The sequence below is a fragment of the Oreochromis aureus genome, linkage group 19, assembly GCF_013358895.1.
Source record: "Oreochromis aureus strain Israel breed Guangdong linkage group 19, ZZ_aureus, whole genome shotgun sequence".
Taxonomy (NCBI): domain Eukaryota; kingdom Metazoa; phylum Chordata; class Actinopteri; order Cichliformes; family Cichlidae; genus Oreochromis; species Oreochromis aureus.
In genome coordinates, this window is record NC_052960.1 from 24,009,567 (window position 1) to 24,034,921 (window position 25,355).

General features: G+C 39.0%; 1 protein-coding gene across 4 annotated transcripts in view; it reads right to left on the reverse strand.

The window, feature by feature from the left end:
• slc4a11 (solute carrier family 4 member 11) overlaps positions 1 to 25,355 on the reverse strand; it is a 105,263-nt gene that overhangs the window by 71,191 nt on the left and 8,717 nt on the right. Inside the window, exon 1 of one of the 4 annotated variants that reach the window (XM_031750954.2) lies at positions 4,787 to 4,968. The exons of the other annotated variants lie outside the window; for them this stretch is intronic. Within the exon in view, the coding sequence (XP_031606814.1) occupies positions 4,787 to 4,823 (37 nt within the window). The 5' untranslated portion in view covers positions 4,824 to 4,968. Of the gene's footprint in view, positions 1 to 4,786; positions 4,969 to 25,355 lie in introns of those variants that run through there. 4 annotated transcript variants of the gene reach the window in all.

The following is a 25,355-nucleotide window of genomic DNA, read 5'->3' on the forward strand; positions in this document are numbered from 1 at the left end:
TACCATGTTGGGACTACAGGGCTTTTTTTGTACTGTGCTAATGAAGCTAATAGACACAGCTGCCTAAATAGCTTGTAAATTCCACATTAAGATCCTCCCTAATGTGGAATTTACAAGCTAGCAGACTAGATTTAGTTCACGTAGCACGTTGCGCCTACTATAAAAAACATAACACAACGAAATTCAAAGCTTCAAAGCATCAGTCAAAAATCTCAACTCAGATTCTTTATATTTGATATATTTATTTATATATATTTGAACAATTATAGTGAATGGCCATATCTTATCATATCTAAATGCTTATATTTTGATTTGTAGAGGTGAGGGCTGGCCTAATAGACTAGATTTTGTTAACAAGCATAGTAAGGTTGCTTTATTCACTACTGTTTGGCTCGAGGCTTTTAAGATATATACAAGTACTTGAGTGTTTTATTTGTCCTTTTCAGGTCTCATAACCCAATTTAGTGAACTGATGTTTGGCTAACGACATCACTAAAGTGAGTAATTTAATTTAGATGTTAAAAGGAATGCAACAGAGCTTGTGTTAAAGCATCAATATGTTCTGCTCCTTTGACCTTAAGTCTACATTTGAAAATATACGTCCTATAACTTAGCTTACTCCTGACCTTAAAGGATAAAATTCAAAGAAGGCTGTCAGAGGGTTTTGCTACATACAGTACAGCAAAATTAATTAAAAGAAAAAAAAAAAAAACAACAACAAAAGAAGAATTTGGTCCATTTCTGTTAAACATTTCCGCAAAAGCAAGTCAAGGTAAAATTACATCATCAGTGTTGCCTCACTGTTAAAAAAATTATTGCACCATAGGCCACTGGTCTTGGTGGAGACCAAATTATTTTTGGTTTCACCTTTTCTTTTTTGCCTTTTTTAAACCACAAGATCTAGTTAAACGGATATTTAGTATTTAATTTAATACCAATTATGCTGTAGAAAATGTAATGGCCAAGAGGTGTGAGGTGCACCTGATCAACATGAAAATGCAGTAGTGTTTAGATGTGCTAGGCCACACCTGGTACCACATCTCATTTTGTATTATTGGTCAGAAAATAGCAAGCTTTGTTAAAAAAGAAAATAAAAAAATTTTCTTTTTTAAATCTCTCTGTTTCCAAACTCTCATCGTAGCATTTTTTTTTTTTTATCTCAATCTAAGTATATTAAATATTTGCAGTGAAGTTCTCTTAGCTTTCTTTATACTGCTACTAATGGCAAACAGAGTTCTTTAGCTTTCTATTTTCCAGTTATATATTATTTCCATTTCATTTTGATCTTTGTTTTTAATATTTAGCTTTTATTAGTCTTTTAAATTACAAAGAATGTAAGATAATTTGTCAAGGACAAAGATGAAGAAATTAGAATAGATATTAGAATACAACACCTGAAGACAGCTGACCAACAGTGATGAATATATTTTAGTATAAATAAAAAATAATATCTTTTCCCCCCAAAAATGCACACCTACCCACTGTACAATTCTGCAAAGGTGCATGCATATTTTATGGAATTTAACATGCATATAAAAGGAGTACGTGTGTGTGCGTATAAACTAACAAATGTATGTAGATGCATGTAGATAAGATGAACTGTGTATATAATTATGTGGAGTGCGTGAACATTATCTGACATAACTGGTATGCGAGTGTACTTTAGTGTGTGCAAATACACCGAGCGTGCATGAATTTTCAAACGATGCCTGTGTGTGACAGCGCTGCATGTGTGGCTGTCTTGTCGTGTCTTGCAAGGACGTGTTTTTGTGACATTTCAGTGCTTGTGCGTATTAGTATTTGTATGTGTGGTACTGTATAATAATTTGTATGTGTGTGTGTCAATGTGTGTTTCTCCTCTGCCCAGATGGCTGTGCTCAGAGGCTGGAGCTTCTGAGATCTGTTGCCAGCGGTGAATAGTGATCAGAGATCACTGTCACATCTACAGCACAAACACGCACGCATGCACACAGGAACACGTCATCCATCTTCTTCCCCACACACCTCCACTTCCACATGGTCGAACTACTAATTCACACATCCACTGTGTGTCCTCCATGCTGATATCTTCTGGCACTGCAGGTCACGGATGCAACACTGATTATCTGACTTTGTCCCACCTGAAGATCGACACCCTGCCAGCATGACTCGAGGTTTGAGTTTTAAGTCATGGTTATTTGTGTTAAAATGAACTGTTTAAATACACAGCAGACATGAGCATTTGTCTATGAAGGCTGGACTTACAGGTCTTATAATTTGTTTTGCAAATCAACTGCAATGTTTTTATTCATTCAAAACAAGTCACATATTAATGGTGTACTTAATTTATCCTAATGCAAATATGCTGAGCTTCTGTTCTAAAATACGCAAACATATTTTAAGCTTATTCTGGCTGAAATGATGCTTGTAATTTACTAACAAAAACATTTATTTAGTATTCCAAAAGTCACATAAGAAACAAAGAGGATGATTTTCAATGGAACTTGCATACTGCATGCATATTGCTTTTGCTTGAAAAGTAGCATGCTGGGTTGTCTCAACCACTGTACTGGTCATGGACCAAATTATTAACTGAAAAAAAGTCTACAGAAGACCTTTTAATAAAAATACTTTTTAACTGCTGTTCTTTTTGTGTAAATCAAAGTATTCCTGCACAAATGTAAAAATAAAGAAAGACAAGCAACTATAATACATTTCAATTTAAATCCTCACCGTCATATCCGTCATCATTGCACCATTCTGCATGCTGTTAGACTGCACTCCTACAAGCTGCAGGAATTTGCTAGCGTGTGATGAACAGGGAACAAAAATCAGTAAGGTTAAACTACTCCTCAGTATTGAAACCCACTGCAATATGTTCACACTGTGCAATTACGTGTGGACGTTCTGTGGTAATTTACTACTCCATAAAGTAAAAAGAAATTTCAGAACTCTTTATATAACCGTTTTTTCAAATGTCAGCAGTTTGCCACTGATAATGACACAATCTGGGTGCTTACCACAAACTACGCAGCAATAGAGCTTTGTTAATGCTCATATAAGACAAAAGCAATATAAAGGTCTGCAGTCAGCTTTAGACGAACATTATTTTGGACTCCATGTTCCTGTTAAGTATGCTGAGATTTGCTGCATGGAACAGCTTGCTCTGCTTTATTCAAAAATACAGAGGGCAGTAAAGTGAGTGTGGAAAGCAAGAAAGAAAAATCCTCTGGAAAGGTAATTGTTGAGTCACCGGTGGAGCTAAATATCTGCTGTTAGATTTCTGAACATGCACCTTTTGACAGCATTTTTGATTCTCGACAGAGATCAATAATGCTACCAAATTTTTTATGAATGTACAGTTATGTTTAGAGGGGTTTTGTTTGATTAAAATCCGCTGTTAAAGCCAAGGTTACATTACACAACACACAAACACAAAAGTAATTTCACATAAGCCATTACTATAGCAGACATTTCTCCTATTAATACCCGCAATTTTTAAAAACCTCATCCTCTCCCGAGTAAGAAATCTTTAGAATACCTTTATGTTCACACCACCAAATTGTTCTGCTGTAGAATCAAATCTGCCCTCTCCGCCTCTAATCAGCTCCCAGGCAAATGGATGCAAATTATTCTTTAGAGGACAAGCCACAGCAGTGTCCATCACACCCCAGCACATACTCAGGGATGTAGTTAGTGTGCAAAAAGCATGATGTTCACTCGTGTACGCACAAACACATATGTAGACACGAAACACATCTGAACTATGAAAAACACAAAAATGAGCGCACCCCCTCCCCTCCCCCCAAAACAGCAATATAAATGCATTCTTACAAAATACTGTAGACTACAAACAAAAACACACTGATATACACACTAACACACAGATTCCCCCACTTGCATTATCTTCAAAACATCCTATTCTCTCTCACACACACACGCACACACACACACACACACACACAGCCAGCATCCTGCTCCGTCTTCCCAGACAAAATGAAAGTGAAGCGGCAGCCGCATCACACCTCCAAATGGGCTATGGACTCTCAGAGGACTTTCAGTGAGGAGAGAACTCGCTGCTCTCCTGTGGCTGTCACCAACACTAATCTGTCATTCTTTATCTCACACACATAAACACGCGTTTCAAAAGAAGCAAAAAAGAGAAAGAAAAACACATGCAGGCACTACACATGGATCCATGCACAGACGCACACATGAATGCAAATGCACACAGTCTTACATTCATGAGCCCCACCAGTGCAACACTGAGAAAGTGCATTGTGATCCCAGGTTTCCTCTGCATGCCTTGTCTACATGCTCGACAGGTACACTGGCTTTCTGTGGGTGGGTTTGCAATGCGATTGTTTCTCAAGGTTCAGTTCCTTAACTGATAATATACGACACAGGAACCTCTTGTGCCGCATACCAGACATAAACAAGTACAAGAGAGAAAACCCCCCACAAATGCATACCAATACAAAAAGGCAACAAAAAAAAACAACATCTGCGATCGGGCTTCCAAAACCCCTCCTCCCCTCAGAAGAAAATAAAAATTGGATTTCTGTCACAAGTGGAACATTGCCACATTCCTAAGTACACAGAAAGGGCAAACACGAAAACAAGTATGTACAGTAGAGCACATGCACAAAAACATCTGCCATCCCTCAGAGCAGAGGTGGAAGTGGGCTGCACATGTTTTGCACAAGGGGTTCTCAGGTTTCACTAGGTAGGGAACCCCAAGGTTCTCCCAGTGAACGATGTGTCGTGCACAGCTGAGAAGCAGCTTTCAGAGCTTTGATCCACTTACCCGAAGGCACAAAATGAAGAACTTTGTTGGTCTCCATAGCTGAGCAAGTGGTGGCGAATGCACACTTCCTCTCTCCAACCGCCCCCCCTCCCCCCAAGTCAACCCATCATGGTTGTGTTATCCTGTGCTGATGAGTGTGAGATCACCTCTGCTCCCTTGCTCTGCTCTGTTTCTGACTGCCTCTCAGACACATGCAGTGACTCAGCCCCACTCTGCCTGCCTACTCACTCACTTGTCTGGGTCCTAGTGCCTTCTTCTTTACTGCTTTACACCAGGCCCACCAGTCAGCGGCGTATGGCAGGGCATCATGCTGCAAGGCAAACCCAACATCAGGACACACCTCCTCAGCACAGTTCTCTTAACAATAACACGGAACAAGCCATCTTGTCAGCCATTAGTCCCTACACTTTCACAGAGCTTAAAATTCCCAAACTAGTTTCATTATGAATGTGAGATATTGCTTCACACTGACGTATGCACGTTCACTCAGAGTGGCTGGTGTTATTAAACCAACAGTGGAACAGTGATGCAACAAAACCATCATGCGTTTTTGCTGTGTGATCATTTTCATAAACAGGCCAGTATTTAGGCTTGCTGCTATATTTGATTTCCTCAGTTGTTTTCAGTAACAATAAAGTATATTAAAATCAGCTATAGCTATACAGACACTAGTATCTATGGAGGATGCCTGTATTTGCCCACCAGAATCCACATTTATAAATCTCTTTCTTTCATTTCTGTAGTATAAACACGCTAATACCGCTCTTTGCCAGTTCCAGTTTTCCTTCCAAGACATAATTAACAGCATATAGAAACAACAATAAAATTTAACGTTTCCCCAATGCAAAATATTATTTTCATAATAAATTAAGTACAACTTTTCAGGTCCCCCTAACTGTAATTACAGGATCTTCTCTTACTCAGACACCTGAAAGAGGTACAAATAAATTAACAATTAAAAATAAATAAAAATGATTTCCATTTCCACTACTTTTAGACCATGTCTTTAACCTCTCAGTCTTCTTTATAATATCACAGTTTTATGATCTGATAAAATATGCTGTTCTGCTGTTGATATTTTTTATTTTGTGATTGGTCATATAGTGTTTAGTGCATTAGCTGATGCCAGCGTAAGTAAAGTTAGGTAGGGAAAAAGTATCCTGGTCATTCTGAACCTGACTGCTGCAACAACAAAAAAAACATATGTAAAGACAGCCTACTAAAGGTCAGGCTGAGTTCTAACTAATAATTTGTCTATATTTTCCATATTTTGAAGCAAAATACTATTCAGACATCAATAAATTTGTTGATATTTATATATCTTCTATTTGTGTTTTCATTTACCAATATCAACTTGCAAAGCTGAATGCAGATTACGATTTTTTTAACATATTGACTCACATGCAAATGTACTGAGGTAGTTACAAAAATAATGAAAATACATTTTAAAAAAATCACCATAAAGATTTGCAAATAATACTCTTTATTTGTAAAGAGTATATAAACTGTATCCCTTAAAATTTTTACTTCATTAATAGTTGGGCTTTATGAAAGAAATGGATGCATGTCATGCCCATCTCTGTCTTTGCATGTTTTCAATAGGTAGCTGCACTGTGTTCAGCATTTTCTTCTATAGCTGACAATCTCAGTTGCTACCCTGATCACATCTGACTCACAATTAATTTATGCCTTGGTGTGAAAGAAAGATGATGGCACAGATGTGACGATATTGGGAGTCAGAAGAAGAAAGCATATGTGATACAACAACTGAAGAACAAAACTAGGTGCTTGTGGCTAAATAAAAAGACAGAGCCTGGGACCAGATCTGTGTTCACACCTCTTCATTCAGCAGCCCAGTCATCTTTGTCTAGAAAACAAGCTTCTGCGAAGAGTATGTGACCTTTCAGATCCCTGTTCAGCTGTAGATAGTATAAAGCCAAAACTAAAAATATGCAAATTTAATCAAGTTTTTTATTTAAAGAACACAAACTGAAGACGTGCTTGCACATTTCAATTCAAAAGGCAATCAACCAAGCTCATTCCTTTCTTTTTATGAGAGTTGTTTTCACTCATGAGATTGTCCTCACAAGTTGCATACAGCTGATCTTGCAAAATAAAATCCTACTACTTACAAAAAAACCCAAACAAACAAACAAACAAACAAAAAAAAAAAACCTAAACATACATTGATTTTGATGAGGCTGCTGCCTGAGTACAGCCTCCAAGAGACAGGACAACTTCTTGCTCATAGGACTCAAGCGAAAGTCACAGTGGAACAAATAAGGACAATCGAAAAATCACATGGAATACAGCAGGTTAAAAACGACTGACTTCACTGGATGTCATCGTTCACATATCCACCCTAATTGAGGTAAACTGTTCAGTTGTGCTAATCCCACATGTATTGATTTTTAAGCTTACACTATTGCTTTTTCACTATATAAGAATGTATGGCAGGTAACACAGAATGAATGCACATAACAAGAAACAGAAAAAGAAACATTTTTAAATTAAACATTTTAATGAGCAACTGAACTGAACTGAAAGTCCTGTTCAAAGTCTCTCTTCATCCCTGTTAACTTATCATTGTAACAAATGTAACAATGCTTATTAAAACTAGGATTTTTAATAAGGAAAAAAATAGGGACTAGGAAAAAAACATTTAATTTGATTTTAATTTTATTAATCTGACAGAAACTACTGAATAATAATAATAAAAAAATAAGAATTCTTACCGTGATGTAAGTGTTCTTTGAAAGGTCAGTCATTTGCATAAGTCTGCAAATACAACATCCCTATGTGTGGTATGGCCAATGGGTCTGTTTTGCATAAGAACTGTTACACACAGTTAGGGCAAATGCGTCACTTTGTGAGCCAGAGCCCTTTCTCCCCAGAGGATAATTCGTGTTCTCACCAAACCCGTGTAGCACAGGTGTAAAGACATGTGTATTCTAGTTAAACATCAATGTGCACGGGTACCTTACAGGCCTATTTATTGGTTATCAGTAAGAGCATATAAATGAAAACCTACAGTACATAAAAATAAGCTGGTAGTGTTTGTTACTTACAGCACCATGACGACTTGCCCTCTTCCTGATTTATCAGTTTTTTACCATTTTTTTTACAATTGCATGTTTCCAATGAAACAAATTTTAAAATCAGACAAAGATAACCTGAATAAATCCAAAATACAATTTTTAAATGGTTTCATTTATTAATGGAGGGAAAAAAGCTATCCAAACTTACATGACCCAATGTGAAAAAAAATAATAGTAACTGATTGTGCCAGCATGAACCGCAATAAAGCATTTGTGATGATTGGCAATGAGTCTTTCACATCAATAGGGAGGAAGTTTGACCCATTTTTCTTTGCACAATTGTTTTATTTTAGCCACTTTGGAAGGTTTCAGCATGAACAGCCCGTTTGTGGTCATGCCAAATCACCCCAACATGATTTAAGTCCGGACTTTAACAAGGCCACTCCAAAACCATTTCAAAACATTCATTTTGTATTTTGAGCCAATCAGATGTGGACTTGCTGGTGTGTTTTGGATCATTGTCCTGCTGCATAAGACAGCTTGTGCTTCATGGTACAAATCTCCTTCAGGATTTTGTGGTAGAGAGCAGAATTCATGGTTGTATCAATTACAGTAAGTTGTCCAGGTGCTGAACCAGCAAATTAAGTCCAGACTATCCTACTACTACCACTATATTTGACTCCTGATATGATGTGGTTGGCTTTAAGACAGGCATAACAGGACTCAAACCTTCCAAAATTTAAACTTTTGTCTGGTCTGGAATATTTTCCCAAAAGTCTTGGGGATCATCAAGATGTTTATTTTGGCAACTGCGAGACGAGCCTTTGTATTTGTGTTAAAATAAGCAGTGATTTTTGCCCTGGAACTCACCCAAAGATACCATTTTTGCTTAGTCTCCTTCTTATTGTTGTATCATGAACACTAACCATAACTAAGACAAGTGAGGCCTGCAGTACTTTAGATGTTGTGGCGTCTTTTGTAAGGTCCTGGATCTCTCGTTGTTGCGCTCTTGGAGTATGGCATTATGTGTTGCTTTTTGCAATCCTTTACCTACTATCTAAGTTTTTTCCCCACAGGTTCAATTTGAGTGATTTCTTGATTAAATGGGTTTGGAAGTAATCAAGCCTTTGTGTGGCTAGTGAACTCCGCTTAAAAAAAAAGCGAGAGAAAAAAAAGAAGAAAAAAGCTAATCATAGTTAATTCATGATTTAACAACAAGGGGGAAATTACTTTTTAAGCAGGTAAGTTTGCATAGCCGTTTTTTCCCTTAATAACTGAAAAGCATTCGAAAACTGTATTTTGTATTTACTTGGGTTAAATTGGTCTTATGTATTCGATGTATTTGATGATCTGAAACACTGAAGTGTGCCTAAAATGCAAAAACGTAAGAAATCAGGAAAGAATTGGGAATACTTTTTGTCATGGCTCTGTGTATGTCCTTGAAATGATCAAATGAAGTCTGAAGGTTCGATTTAGATTTGCTTCCATCTTTGTCACCAAAGTCAAATCTCATTAACATGGTGCCTCCTGGGTGCACCTGGGGTGTTTTGGGTACGGTGTCAAAATTAGATCAAATGAGTGGAAAGAAAAGAAAATATTTTAGATTAAAAAAAACAAACACCTGAAAACACAAAATCCATTTTTAGAGTTTTATTCTTGCTTTTCAGCTTCTCTGTTCTTACCATTAGTGAACCCACTTTGATGTTGAGGTTCAGCTTTGTGCCTACAGCCACAATGTGATATAGGTCATGTCAGACTTGTCCCACACCAATAAAGCTGCACTTCAAAGTGCAATGGGTAAGAAAATCTAAATATGACTTATAACCTGTACAATTCAACTGAACAAACACCTTTTTATAACTGGGGAGAAATGTTAAGACTAGTTTTTAGCACACACCTGTCATCAGTTCCAGTCAGTTAATAAAAATCAAATAAAGTTAAACTGTTGCAGTAAGCACATTTACTCAGACATTTAGTCACCTAGACCAGCGGTCCCCAATCTTTTGTGCGCCACGGACCGGTTTATGTCCGACAATATTTTCACGCATCAGCCTTTAAGGTGTCGCGGATAAATACAAAAAAATAAAACCACTACCAGTACCCAAAAAGAAGACGATTTATTCATAACACACAGGAAAAGACCCAGGGAAACAGAGTTAACGCTAAAAAATGATAAAAACCCTGAAAACCATAAATTTCACACCCGAGCCTCAACTCTTGCGGCCCGGTACCTAACGACTCACCGGTCTGTGGCCCGGGAGTTGGCGACTGCTGACCTGGACGAAACGCTACGGTCCCCAAGATCAAAGGGAAAGTTATGTTAGGATAATGATACAAAAGAATTTGTCAGGCATTGGAGATAAGATGGAACACAGTGAAGACAGTCACGTGGAGAAAATATGGCACAACAGTGATATTACCCAGAACTGGAACCCAGAAGTTGAATAAATCTTTTTGTAAGACCTCGTTATGTACTACATGCGACATTCTTCATATGTCCAGACTATGGGGTGGGATGGCAAGACGGAAAGAAAAGAACACAATAGAATAGAACTGAATACCAACTGTGAAACTCTGTGGTGGAAGCATCATGGAGTTTTAGTCAAAGTGGTGGCCTTTATGAACAATTCCATAACTAGGAAAGCTGACGACAGTGATGGATTTCCCCTTTCAGCACAACAACAACCTAAAGCATATATCATAATTAACAAAGGAATGGCTTCACCAGAAGAACCTTAAAGTTTCACAATGGCTAGCCCCAAGGCAAATGAAAATATGGGGGGTGCCCAAAAGAGGCCTATCATCAGAGAAGTCCTTGCAATCTGAGATTTGGCACGCTTGTGCAAGGGAGAGTGGGAAACTGTGGCTAAGTTAAGATGTGCATAACCCAAAAAGACTAAATGCAGCATCAAAGTCAAAAGAAACTTTCACAAAGTAATTGGTTTGAGACTTCTGAAATGATTGATCTTGGTCTTATTTTATTACAACCTGGAAAACTGGCATTTTAAGAGAGGCGTGTAGGATTTTTAAATCCAATTTTAAAGCCTAGCTGATATGGGATTGTTAATACCGATACTCAATACAAATAATGCTTTTAACATTTGGCAATTTAAAAATCTGATATCAGCCAATATTTTTTTTTCTTTCAGAAACATGAATCAAACAGACTTGCCAACCATTTTTTAAGTGGAGTTATTACTTATTTATGCCTGATTCCGCTCAGATCAGTTGGTGGTTGTTTTTGTGGCCTTCGAAACACGTGTTACCAACAGAGAAATTGCACTCCCTCTGGTGGACAGGCTATGCGATGTCAACACTCATAACATGGTTGAGTGGCATTCATTAGTGTTTTTAATTTTATTTATCGCTCCTTATAAATGCAAATACTGGTAGACTGGAAAATGGCCATTATCGACTCTACTCCAAAAAAGAATTTAACAGGCTGGCAGGAATCTCAGTGCCATTTTGTTAGACGCTTGCTGCTAGCCTCCTGTCACAAACTGATTTTGACACTCACTCCACCTGACCTCCAATCTCTTTTTCACCTCTTGGTATTTAAACTCATCGTCCTTCACGACCTCTGCTCCTTCCATCTTTACCTTTCCACCTGCTGCTCTCCAATTCACACACATATATATTTTGTCTTGCTTCTAATGACTTTCTTTCCTCTTCTCTTCAGGGCATACCTCTACCCGACCACGCTCTCTTCCACCTGCTCCCTACTCTCACTGCAGATTACATCATCTGCAATATCATACTACATGAAGACTCCTGCTTGACCCCATATGTCAACCTCTCCATCAATATCATAAACCGGGGGGGTTCTGAGCCAATCCCTGATGCAATCCCTACCTCCATCTTGAACCAGTCTTTCACTCCAAATGCACACTTCACCACTGAGTCATGCATGTCCGGTACCAGCCTCACATACTTCTCCACCACTCCTGAAATCTTCATGGTAAATGGTAAATGAAAAGAAATGAAAAGCTTTTCTAGTCCCTAAGGACCCCAAAGCGCTTTACATATCCAGTCATTCACCCATTCACACACTGGTGATGGCAAGCTACGTTGTAGCCACCACCAGTAGGCAACGGGTGAAGTGTCTTGCCCAAGGACACAACGACCGAGACTGTCCGAGCCGGGGCTCGAACCGGTAACCTTCCGATTACAAGGCGAACTCCCAACTCTTGAGCCACGATCGCCCCTCATACCACATTTCCCAACTTTGCCACCTCTCTCCTTGCTGCCTCCTGTCTTTTTTTAAATCTCCTGACTATCCCCATTTCTCTTTGCTTGCCTCTTCCTTTGAATGCTTTCCTGAACTTCCTCATTCTACCACAAAGTCTCCTCGTCTTCTTTCATTTGTCCAGAGGATACACCAAACACCCTCTTGGCAGTTTCCTTTCACCACTGCAGCTGTACGTTTCTATAAATCAGGTAACTCTTCCCTACTACTCAAAGACTCTGTCAACTCCTCACTGAACTCTGTTCAGTTTTCCTCTTTCTTCAGCTTTTAACATTTAATCATCGTCTCTGTCTGCACGCGCTTCCTTTTCTTGATCTCCAAAGTCATCCCACAGACAAGCATCCAATGGTGCCTACCTACCTTGCTGTGAAAAAGTATTTGCCCCCTTCCCAATTTCTTCATTTTTTGCCTATTTGTCATGTTTTAGATCAAACTAATGTAAATATTAAACAGATATTGTATTCTGTATGTGCTTGGGCTGTATTTAATTGATAATTTCATCTAAAGGGAAAACAGCCCTCCAAACCTTACTGGCTCTATGTGAAAAAAATAATTGCCCCCTAAACTTAATCACTGGTTGTGCCACCCTTGCCATCAAGAACCGCAATCAAGTATTTTCAGTAACTTGCAAAGGTGGTGAGTCTTTCATGTCGTTGAGGAAGAATTTGGCCCACTTTTCTTTCCTCTACTCCTATACAGCATGTCTTGCAATTTTCCCTGCAACCATTTATATCCTTTTTACAAAATTCACTACCATCTGTTCTTAGATTAACCAGTTACCCTAAACCCACTACCTGCATGTCTTAGGACGATGGGAGGAAGCTGGAGAACCCAGAGAGAACCCACGCAGACACGTGGAGAACATGCAAACCCCAATGACTGGAGGAAACAGACTTAGATACTGGGACACACGGACACACAGAGCAGGAAACAGTCCACAGTAAAGGAGTGAAAGAAAACATTTGCATTTACTGTAGTGATAATCTGAAGGATATCAAGTGTTGGCAATTGATTTTGGTAAACTGTCAAACTAATATACAGTTGGTACAAGTATCTGCCTTCCTACTGCAAATGTGAACATGGTTGCCTAAAGGCATTTATGAAAAGCCAGTTCTAAAAAATTCATATGCTTTCATTTCGTATTTGTGTTCAGATGTGCACAGTTTGTACTGCAATTACTCATTTTATTTCTGCAGTTTTTTTAATGTGTTACATTTCAGTTTCTATATTTCGTTGCCAGGTGTTTTGAGATTGTTTTTGTATTTTGGGACAAAAGTTCACACTAATAATACTTAATATAATTATACTATATACATATAGTATAGTACAGTATAGCATATGCATTGTTATAGTGTAAAAGAAACTGTTGTCAGCTGTTCTTCCTCTCCCTCTCTCAGGTTATACCCTAGTTTCCAGCTGAGAGGTTGAAGTCAGGTCCAGTTCTCATTTCTGCTCAGAGTCACACATCTAGCAAAAATACTTTCTCGCTTTACCAACTAATTGGCATGAAAAGGTAGTTCCACCACACACCTAGAATGGGAACTCTCTGTGCAAGCCCTATCATCTGAAACTACAAATTTGTTTCATTTTTTTTCACACAGAGAAGCATATGAAATGACCTGCGGCTACTCTCTGGCTAGTCATCAGCTGGTGCTATGACGATGAAGGTGGGAATGGCCTTCAGTAAGCTCACAGCTTGGTGTCTGTGTGTGCACGTGCATGTGCGCGTGTGCGTGTGTGTAATAATGAGAGATGAATCACCATGTGTGAACCGCTTTAACCACTAAAAAGCAATAAGGTGAACAGAGTGAGTTTAGTGGTTAGGACTCCCAGCTCGTAACCACATGTACCTTTCTGCTGGCCTCTGCCAGAAACTCATACCTACTAATTAAGTGTGAATTACAAAACACTGGCACTGCAAACAAACAACAAACATGAATCCAAATGGCAGAATATTTCGAAAGTAGGAAACAGGTTAAAGCCGTTAGATGTGACAGTTTGTTCTGGATCACAGTTGTGAGGTTTCTAACAATATTGAGATAATCAGTGAAACGTATCTATCCTGAACTACATTGTAATATGCTTTCCTCAGACAAAAACACACAGTTAAGAGCATGTGGCATACACCTTATCTAAACAACAGAGCCGGAGCTGACTTAAGGTTTAACAAGTCCCACAGTGTAAACAGCAGAATGTCAACACAGTGGTTGTTTCATAAAGAAATATTTAACATGAGCTGAATAGTCTGAAGAGCAAAGAGGTACAGTACAATAATGTTATTATTGATATATCCATTATATCAAAAAGAAAGCCACAAAAACTGAAGCTCAAATAAATGATAAGATATTAAACTTGGCGTTCAGTGTCTTCATGAAGGACACTTTGGCATGTAGGAGTGACCAGGGATCAAACCACTACCTGATTAGCTGATAATCAGTTTGATCAGACGCACTTTGGTGCATCATGGTACTTCAGCATCTCTGGTACCGCTCGGTTACAGAGGAAACATGGCATTGGTGATGTTGTCTAAATTCACTCACAGATTTCTGCCTTGTATACAAGCTTTATAGTATCTTAGTATCTCAGCCATACACCTTGTGAAAAATCTGCTGGTATCTTGTTGAATTCAGCTGAACCCACAAAGAACCATGAATATGAGTAACAGCAGGACAAATTATGTGACTTATTTCTAAGTAATTTTCCCCATGCTGCACCACTACATCCAATCTAAGGATTCCCCCACCTGCCAAATCCTCCTTTAACCCCTGAGAATATCCCCAATAAAATGGCACCTAGACTACTGTCCTATCCTATCCTAGGGTATAGTAAATTGAAGGTTTTCCTTCTTGTTGCCCCAAGTGGACGAAATTCGATTTTTATTTGTTTTTGCTCTTGAAACCGACAATTTCTCCTGAGGAGACTCCACGCTCTCACAATGTCCCAAATTAGCAAGAGTGACATTCTGGTGTCTGTGTTTTCATGCTCCCCACTGCAGGAGAGTGTCAGCTTGGAAACTGTTTTCTCTGACAGACTGAACCTAAAAAAGTAAACAGGCACAGTCCTCAGATCAATCCATCAAGTAGAAATGACTTCTGCATAAATTATGCACATCTATAGGGAAGAACATCATAGATGTCTCTTATTATGAAGCTGAATTTGCTTCCTTCCGTTTCACAGAGTTGCCCTCAGATGAGTTTGCAATGTTAGAGTTTTTCCCAGTCGGCCCACCGCCTTGGACTGTGCGACTGCCTTTGTGCATCTTTCTGCTTCCTATTGGTGCAAAACCCGCTCAATTACCAGCTTTCTTCTCTATGTGGGTTAAGCCTTATGCTATGTTGGTCGACCAGTTGCTACAAACTATATCTCCATACCAAAGAGCAGACTTCGCTTGCTGACTGGACTTCGATGGAGTCCATTTTTAAATTGTACCAATCCCAAAGCAGAATATGCAAGTACATAGCATTGCACAATGAAAGCATATCCTTGCCTGCACTTTTGAAAAATGCTTCAATTGCTAACAGGGTGTGATAACAGTTCATTCACATTCCCATGGCCCTGTCGCTGGTTTACCACTGTGCCTTCCCAGTCATCGGGCCATCACATTTTGGTCCTTCTCAGATTCACTCAAATAATTCCACGATAACTGTAGAACCACTTTAAATTTAAAATGCATGAATACAGCCAACAGTTAATAAATGAGGTTCCATCATCGTTGCTCCCCCCGTGGTGAAAACCAGACACTATGACTGCTTTTCCTAGATGCTGCTTTGACTACATCATTCGTGGGTGGAGGGAGATCATAGATCAGTAGAAGAGAGCCAAGGATCGGTCAGCGGTCCTGTCACCAGGCAGCCATTTTCAGTAGGTGAATCTGCAAGAACTTTTCGGCTGCTACATTGTTAGCAGAAGATTTTGGTACCAAATTAGGTGAATAATGGTGGAAAATTTGAAAATATTTTTGTGTAAAAACTCTTTAAATGGTCTGTTTTTTAAGGGTTAAAGGCTTTGTTACCTTTTGGATGTGCACACTTTTGTTTGCATCTCAAAAATCTGTTAATTTGTGCACATAAATTTTAGTTTTCTTTGTCAAGTATGACCGTTTTGCTAGATACTGGAATATGCACACATACTAAGAAAGCCAGGCTGAAATCATGGGACAACTGATTTGTAGTCTAGTATTGCACATGGCTGTGCTGCTGCATTTTATGCTGTGTCCTTTTGTCCTTGTGCCAGATGTCAGGATGTGGTGTACGACTCATTAGGATGCCAACTTGCCTCTGCACGGGGGTTAACATTTTTCACTTGGCTTTTTAAAGCCTGATGGAAGATCCTGCTTTATAGAAGTCACGGGGTAAGATAGCTGCATCTGCAATAGTGTAGAAATAATGGTAATACTGCATAGCAAGTAATGATTCGCAAACAGCAACAGCTATTGCCTCAATGAGTCATCAATCAGTGAGGGAATCCTGCTCCCTCCTTTTGACTGGGAACAACCATCATTAGCAGCTCTGTCTGTGTGTGTGTGTGTGTGTGTGTGTGTGTGTGTGTGTGTGTGTGTGTGTGTGTGTGTGTGTGTGTGTGTGTATACTGTAAGTATGCGTGTGCTTGTGCATTAACCACACCTCAGTGTCTGCATGTGTAGGCGTTGATCTTGTCTTTCTGTCTATGTGTAGGAGTCTATTTTGCCTTTCTGTTTGTATGCGTCTATTATCTAGTGTGGTTGTCAGCTTTTCCATGTGTGTTTATTAGGGGAGGTCTCTTTCTTTGTTGTTGTTGTTTATGCTGGCTGGCACAGGAAGAGAGACAGACAGTAATATTCATAATAACACTCGGGAATAAAGAACATTGCTGAAGGAAATGGAGAGAGAAAGAAGGAGAGGAAGACAAAGAAGATGAGGGTAGCAGCTGGTTCTCGTTACTCTGCTGCCCATACACTTCACTGCAGGAGCTATCAGTATATACAGTAGGCTCCAGCAATTCCCTCTCTATGGATACAAGTAACTGTGTGTGTGTGTGTGTGTGTGTGTGTGTGTGTGTGTGTGTGTCTCTCAACGTTCAGTAGCTGAAAGCATTGCCAAGGGGATGAGGTTATATTTCAGGTCACAAACTAGCTAGAGATTTAATTTGAAGAAGAACAACTTGATTATGTTCTCTCAGGCAAAAACAGCTTAAGGAAATATAACTAAGATGACACAGGTGAACACAGACAAGCACATGTACACACACACACAATGCATCCCACACTGACTTTACTTGCATGGGTTGCACAGGGATTTGGCAACTCATTTTAGCTTTTTTAAAACATACGTTTATTCAAAAGAACTTTGTCTTCCACATTTTTTTTGAAGTTCAATCACTAATAATCAGCTAGACCTACAAAATAGCCAGGATGCTGTTGTGGCAGTCTTTGATATCATCTTGAGTCTATCACCCTGCAGCCCGACAGACTCTAGCATCACCAACCTGGACTGCTGGTGGCAATGGTACTTCTTAAACCTCGACTAAACTTTCCACATTTGCGAGTCCATTATGGTTCAAGTGACGCATATTTTGTCATCAGATGGTGAATGTGAAGGAGTTTGTTTTTTTGTGACTGCACAGACTGATCCGTGGAGAATTCACATTACAGTGCACAAATTATAGACATCCGACGTGGTGGACTTTAGTAAAGTATAGCGAAAGGTCTCCAGTTGTCCGTGTCAGTCTAACTAGAACCTGCAGCAGGTAGAGAATTGTTTCATATGGCTGAACACCAGGCTCACCAAGGTTGCAGAACAAGCACTAATCATAGCCCTACCACGCAACAAGAGACTCACTGGAAAGGCAGTTGAATATTATTTATTTGGCATCATGTATCTGGCAATTAAAATATTTACTAAGGAGCACTTAATAAAAGGTACCGTTTACTGTGCATGAGTCCATGCAGAGACATACCCCAATACTGCAACACATAAAATTCAAATCTGCAGGTAACACTACAGTGTTATCTGCATGCCTGAATTAATCCCAGCCTTCTTCATTCAGCTCCTCTCTTTAGCGCTCACCACAGCAGATCATCTGCATCCATCTCACCCTACACCTAGCATCCTCTTTTATCAGACCAATCCTCTGCATATCCTCGTTAACTACATCTATGAACCTTTGTGGCCTTCCTCTTTTCCTCCTGCCTTGCAGTTCCATCTTCAACATCCTTCGTCCACTATCCACTATCCCCTCCTTCCTCCGGTCACCTTGCTTAACTAACTTTGACTGCAAAGTGCTCAACCTGAGCTGTTTTTTTATATATAGGACCGAATCACAACATCAGTCACTTCAAGCCACTTTATACTGAGAGAAAAGACCAGCAATCAGAAAACCGCTATAAGGCAAGCACTCGGCGACAGTGCGAAGGAAAAACCTCCTTCCCTGATGTATCCATTTATAATTCTGCCCCTCCTGGTCACTCCCAACACCTCCTATCCAGTCTTTTTGTCACCACCACAGTCTCCAAACTATACACCTTTCAATCCTGCTGTGGTCACAAAATACCCCTGACACTTTTCTCCACCTACTTACTCCATCCTAGGGCTGCTCGATTATGGCAAAAATGATAATCACGATTATTTTCACTGAAATTGAGATCTCGATTATTTGACGATATTTATTTAACAATAACAATGTATTGAATAATGGCTTTAAAGATTGTCAAAAAATAATATAAAATAGTGTGCAAATACTGATTACAGTGGAAATGTTTGCAATATAAAAAATAAATGAAAAATGTAAACATTATGTTTAGTGAACTTCAAAATACTGCACAATATTTGATCCACGTCTGACTCCGCGAACCCATAATGTTTCCACACCAGTGAAGTCGTTTTACCGCTTTCCGAGCTTTCTGAACTTCCCTCGGGTCCTCTTAATTGTTGTGACGCGAGTTCGAAACACAGACAGGTGCGCTCGATTTGCCACATGGAGCAGCGCGAGAGTAAAGCACGAGGAAGGTGCTAATAATCGGCTCAGTCATTTTTAATGATCATTGAAAGCCCAGATCGTAATCTAGATTAAAATTCGATTAATTGAGCAGCCCTACTCCATCCCGCCTGAACTCTCCTCTTCACCTCTCTTGTACACTGTCTGTTGCTTTGGATGGTTGACTGCAGGTATTTAAACGTATCCTCTATTCATTACATCCGCTCCTTCCACCCCCCCAATTTGCACACATCTATTCTGTCTTACTTCTGAATTACATTCCTGTACTTCCACCACAGTCAGTGTCCATCCAGACTAGATGGACACTGACTGTTGCACTAGATGGCTGCCACTACCATACAATGATGCAGCTGGGAATCTCTTGTTTAACCGAGATTCTTCTTTAATGCCGTTGTCTGCAGATGGAAGTTCTGTCTCTAATTCTGCAGTCTTTACCTTATAATATAAAGCACCTTGAGACAGCTGATGTTGCTCTACATAAATAAAAGTGAACTAACACAAATGGACCCAGTGATACATCAAGTGAGGGTAAGATGCAGCTTAAAAGCTGACTTGCAACCTTGCACTGCAAAGGCTGATATGATCAGAGACAGGCAGTATATAGTTTGATAATATCATCTATGAGGATGGGAGAGAGCAGTTCGGGGAAATAACTTCCCAAGTCACCTCCCAAGATCAACAGGAAGGAGCAAAAAACAAAATCCAAACCCAGAAAAGTAGAGGCTAGGAAGATGCAAAAGAGAGGGAGACAGCATATCTGAAGGAGCTTTTAGAGTGACATCAGGAGCTGGGCATCATAGATGAGGAGAGCAGAGCAGATTTTCAATCATGGGTAGGTGAAAAGGAGAGAGGACATAGTTTTTCACTGCAACCTCTGTGAGTACACACAGTGTGCACTCGAGGAGAAAGCACTGAGCGTGAGGCTGCCAAAGAAGAATTGAACATGCAAAAAGCCAACTAAGTGTTCTACAAAAAGATTTATACTCTGGACAGCCAGGGACCTAGGAACTCCACCACTACACAGTAGAACTATGTGGTGGAGCTGAAATTGTTTGAAATATAAGCTGCTTTGAAGAACAAAGTCATTCTGAATGAATAGTACACAGTTTTGAATATGTTCAATTCAGAAGAACATTATTCAAGAAAGGTCTCTTAAAAAAATTACGAATTATTAAGCCCTGGTATGTATCCAGGGCTGCGAAAGACCTCCACTTTTTCAGGCTCGACTAAGGAGAAAGCCTTTGGCTGTGTCCTGCACAAGTCTATCTTATTCCTTGGGCTTTTTACTGTAGATCCTCTGTATTGAAGTTCTACAATGACTTTTCACCTTTCAGCAGCATTCTGTGCACTTCTCTTTCCTCAAAGCTACAAAGAGAGTTGTGAGAATAGAGAAAAAAGCCTCTCTCCTGAGGAAGAGTCCTTTAATAAGGGTCACTCAATCTGAGGCACAAAGAGCTTCTCCAGTATTTGGTGCATTTAAACCAAGTGTTTTATAGCAATAAAGTTTACAGCAAAAAAAAGTAATGTGGACTCAAAAACTCTTCAGATTTGAAACTACTTTTTCCAACTTAAAAAAGGAGCATTTTGCTATTGATTTTGCCCCAGTCAACCCATCTGAGTATGATTAATGCTTTCCAAACAGAACCATTTATTTCATCTGGTTAACATTTCTGTATTCTTTTAACAACACTATCCGTCTGTCTGTCTGTCTGTCTATAGATAGGACAAAACGCAATTATTGTAATGTCAGTTTTTTCCAATTGTATTCCAACTGCATCTATATGATTTGTTTTTGATTAAATCTCTAGAAAATGTTTTATACTGGCTAATAAAGCTGAACTCTTAAAAACACACATCAAAACCAAACATTGTAAGCACTGTATAAATGCAAGCACTAACAATTTGTCCTCAAGTGAAAATAAATATACTCCCTACTCATTGAATCACACAAAAGATAAAGATAAGCTAAAAGTTTTGGTAGTGACAAAAATGTGTCACATGCTTTGTCACTTCAAGATTCAAAGACCTTCACAGGGTCTGTATAGTAAGATTGCGGAAAGGCAAAAATAAAAAACAAACAAACAACACAACACTCAGACACTAAAAATTACTATTGCGTCAGTAAAACTCCAATTTCAGCAACATTAACGCAGTAAACAATTATCATAAATGCTAACCTGCCTGGTGCAAACATTAGTGTTAGCTGTTTAACTGTTCATAATCACTCTATAGCCACAGTAGTTGTCTATATTGCACCAACCTATTGTTCTAATCTTAATTTTAAAAAAAGACATAGCTCATAATTTCATTTTCTCTACAATATTGAAAATAGTATTGAGTATTTTCATGGTACTGGTATTGAGAGTGAAATTATGTAGTATACAGTCCCAATCAAATGTTTAAGACCACTTGAAAAATGGCAAAAATCATATTTTGCATGTTTGGATCTTAACAAGGTTCAACATGCAACAAGAGGAAATGGGAGTGAGAAAACATTTTGAGCATGCAATTTATTGAAAACAATGGTTAAACTTAAACAGGCTGTTTTACAACTGATCAAAAGTTTAGGACCACACCTCCAAAAAACCCCTGTAAACCTCCCCAAAACATAAATTAAAGTTCCAAACATGAACTCAGTAATGAGTAGCTCCACCGTTATTGTTGATCTGTTCAAAAATTCGTTGAGGCATGTGTTTCCATGAAGTGAGTGGCAACATTTCTCCAAGTGATGAAGATGGCCACATGAAGGGCATCTACTGTCTGAAACGGTTGTCTGTTTTTGTAAACTTCCCTTGCCATCCATCCCCAAAGCTACTCAATTGGATTTAGATCAGGGGAACACACAGGAGGGTCCAAAAGAGTGTTATTCTATGTTATTCTACTGGAAGAAGTCCCTTGTCCTGCGGGCTTTGTGTACTGTAGCGTTGTCCTGTTGAAAAACACAGTCATTACCACACAGACGAGGGCCCTCAGTCATGAGGGATGCTCTCTGCAACATCTGGACATAGCCAGCAGCTGTTTGACGCCTCTGCACCTCCTGAAGCTCCATTGTTCCACTGTAGGAAAAAGCACCCCAGACCATTATGGCGCCCTCTCCACTGTGACACGTAGAAAACATCTCAGGTGGGATCTGCTTGTCACACCAGTAATGTTGGAAACCATCAGGACCATCAAGGTTAAAATTTTTCTCATCGGAGAATAAAATTTGGCCCGTGTTTGGTGCTCTCTTGCAAAGTCCAAACGGTCAGCTCTGTGGCGTTCAAGTAGACGAGGCCTTTGAAGATGTTTTTTGTTTTCAGTCTCAGATGCCGTCTGATGGTTATGGGGCTACAGTCGGCACCAGTAACGGCCTTAATTTGGGTCGAGGATCGTCCAGTTTCTTGATGGACAGCCAATTGGATCCTCCGGCTCAGTGCTGGTGAAATTTTTGGGGGTATTTCACTTGACTTTTCTGTTCCAAAACCCTCAGGATCATTAAAGAAATTCCAATTCACTGTCTTACCACTGTCTTATCACTGTTTTTTTGCGGTTTTTTTGCCATCAGAACTTCAGCATGACTACCTGACTGAAAAAGACAATGAATCCACATTTTTGCACAGATTTGGCCTTTTAAAGGCACGGGGTCCTAAACTTTTGATCAGCTGTCAAACAGCCTGTTTTGGTTTAAGCATTGTTTTCAATAAATTGCATGTTCAAAATATGTTTTGCCTCACTCCCATTTCTTCTTGTTGCATGTTGAAGCTCTACTTGGAACCTTGTTAAGATCCAACCATGCAAAATATGATTTTTTGCCATTTTTTAAGTGGTCTTAAACTTTTGATCGGGACTGACAATCCCACTGCAAAATCAAATTACAACTTTACATAAATAACTAAATAAATAACATGGTGCAGAGCCCTACTGCAATTAAGTTACATTTCCTGTGTCTCTGTATGTTTTGTTATGTTCAAATTATTCAGATAATTGCAGTACTTTCTTTGGCCTCATACAACTCTTACACTCTACAATAGAGTTTGAGACCATTTATTGTTTCAAAGGGAAAATATTTTTGAATTACCAAAAGGTATTCTTGGTGCGGTCGGCAGGTTGCCAGCATGACATCTTCAACAAATTGTTTTGATGAGCAGACAAGAAGTGGTGCAAGATTATGCAAACTGCCAAATGCAAGGATACTTCAGTATCTGGGGCTGTGGACCTTCATGTAAGATAGCGGGCCAAGGCTACATTAGCCATTACTAGCAATGCACACCGGAGAAAATAGTTGGCTGTCAAGTCACATTCTAATGAACAGTGTACTCTTTTTAAGAATGTGCCAAATTAAAGAAAAAAGAAGAAGAACAAGAATTTTTTTTTTTTTTTAAATCACTCAATTTTAAAGAGGTACTAGATGAGGTATTCTGAGTGCATCAAGTCAGTATATAACTTTATAATACCTTAACCTAATACATAATAAATTTAGACATAATCACAGTACATGAGACAATATTTGCATTATTATCTCACTCCATTATACCTCTTGATTACTCATACTGTCAAAATGATCAGCACAAAAGTGATTAACTAATGAATGCTGCCTTCAGCTTGACAGAATCAGCCCAATAATAGCCTTCACCCAGGCACTTTGCAGCAACAAATCCCTCCCCTCCACCCTTAATGTAAGCTGTCCTGGAAACCTGAATGACATAACTGACAAAATTGTAAAATAACAAGTGTAGTGCAACAAGCACAGAGGGAATGTTTCGACTCATTGAATTGAAGAAGGCTGGCTAAGCACACACACACACACACACACACACTTACTAGCACCTTTTTGCTTGCTGCCACAGTCTCCTCTATGCAATGGTCTCTTCTGCTCAAAGGTAAGCGTTTCCTATTGATTTTCACTACACAGACCTTCACAGTGGCTGAAGTGATTAAACCAGCAAGCCTCTAACCCCTTCACTCTTAAAATTTATATTAATATTCATACTACTGACCAAAAGAAAATGTCAGCAACAAAGAAAGAAAAGAAAGCTGATACATCACAACCTTAAAAAAAAAAAAAAAAAAAAACGGAAAAAAAAACAAAAACGTACAAGATACTCAAGCATTTAAGGAAAAATGTATGATTTGGATATTGCAGGCAGCATACAGAGTCTTTTTCATGTGTGAATAGATGCACAGTGACAATTGTATGACTATTATTTTCTTATTTTTATATAAAAATGATTTCCTAGTGATACAGGAGCACATACACACTGCCCTCTGCTGGAAACTGTAGAGGCTGAAAAAACGTTCTATTGTCAGTTTTCCAAATATATTTCTATTCTGCAGTATTTTCTCAGGTGCCGCTTGTATTTTAAAATGTTTAAAATCGATTAGAAGGCATACATGCATTTATGTGCAGTATCCTGTACAGTATTTGTCTGTAACAAATGAAGGATTGTCTGATCCAGATGCACAAATGTGCAGAGAGGAGACGCAACACTGAACAGAAGATTGTAGAGGTGCCCTTTAACTCCATATTTCCCCTACATATTTCCCTCTTCACTGTGATACTCTGTACCCACGCACGCATGGACACACACAGGAAATGTTTGTTGTCTTTATATTTCCAAAAGCCCTTATGGGGAAGCAATGCTGACACAGACACTTTTTAACTTTGAAGTAAATGAGGTAAATGGTCAAATCAGCAGCATGGATTGTCCTGCCTCACTTTAAACGGCTCTCTTTAAAAGAAAATCCAACCAATTTATTTGCATATTATAATGGGAATAAAATAATAATGCAGTCATGTGAGTCATAATATTCCCTGAACATTACTAGTGGTTGGGTGAGTCATATTTCGCCCTATCCTAAAGCCAAAATGACAAAAGAGTATATGTGCTGGATGTGATATGTGCTTAAAGAATGTGTCAAAGCTATTTTTGGGGGTAGGAATTTATAATTGCATCATGCTCATGATTCAAGATCCAGTCTGCAAAATTGCTTCATTTTATCAGCTGAACTACAGTCTCCTACTTTGTGCTATTAATATTTTGCAAGACTGCATGTCACATTATCAAAATAGATTAAACTGTCTCATTTTGAAATGAAGCTCTTCCCTTTGCTTGTCCTGAAAGACTTCAGAGAGAGAGAAAAAAGTCGTTCTGCAGCAAGCTTTAAAATTCTGTGCACCTACAGAGCACATTAAAACGCTACAATAAACCGCAAAGGGCACCTTGTTGCATTGTGCTCCAAGCAGGAAGACAGCAAAGACGCAGTTAGTGGACAAACACTGGGTGGGATTTCCTTTCCTCTTGGCTGCTGCCTTACATTGTCTGTTCCCATATGC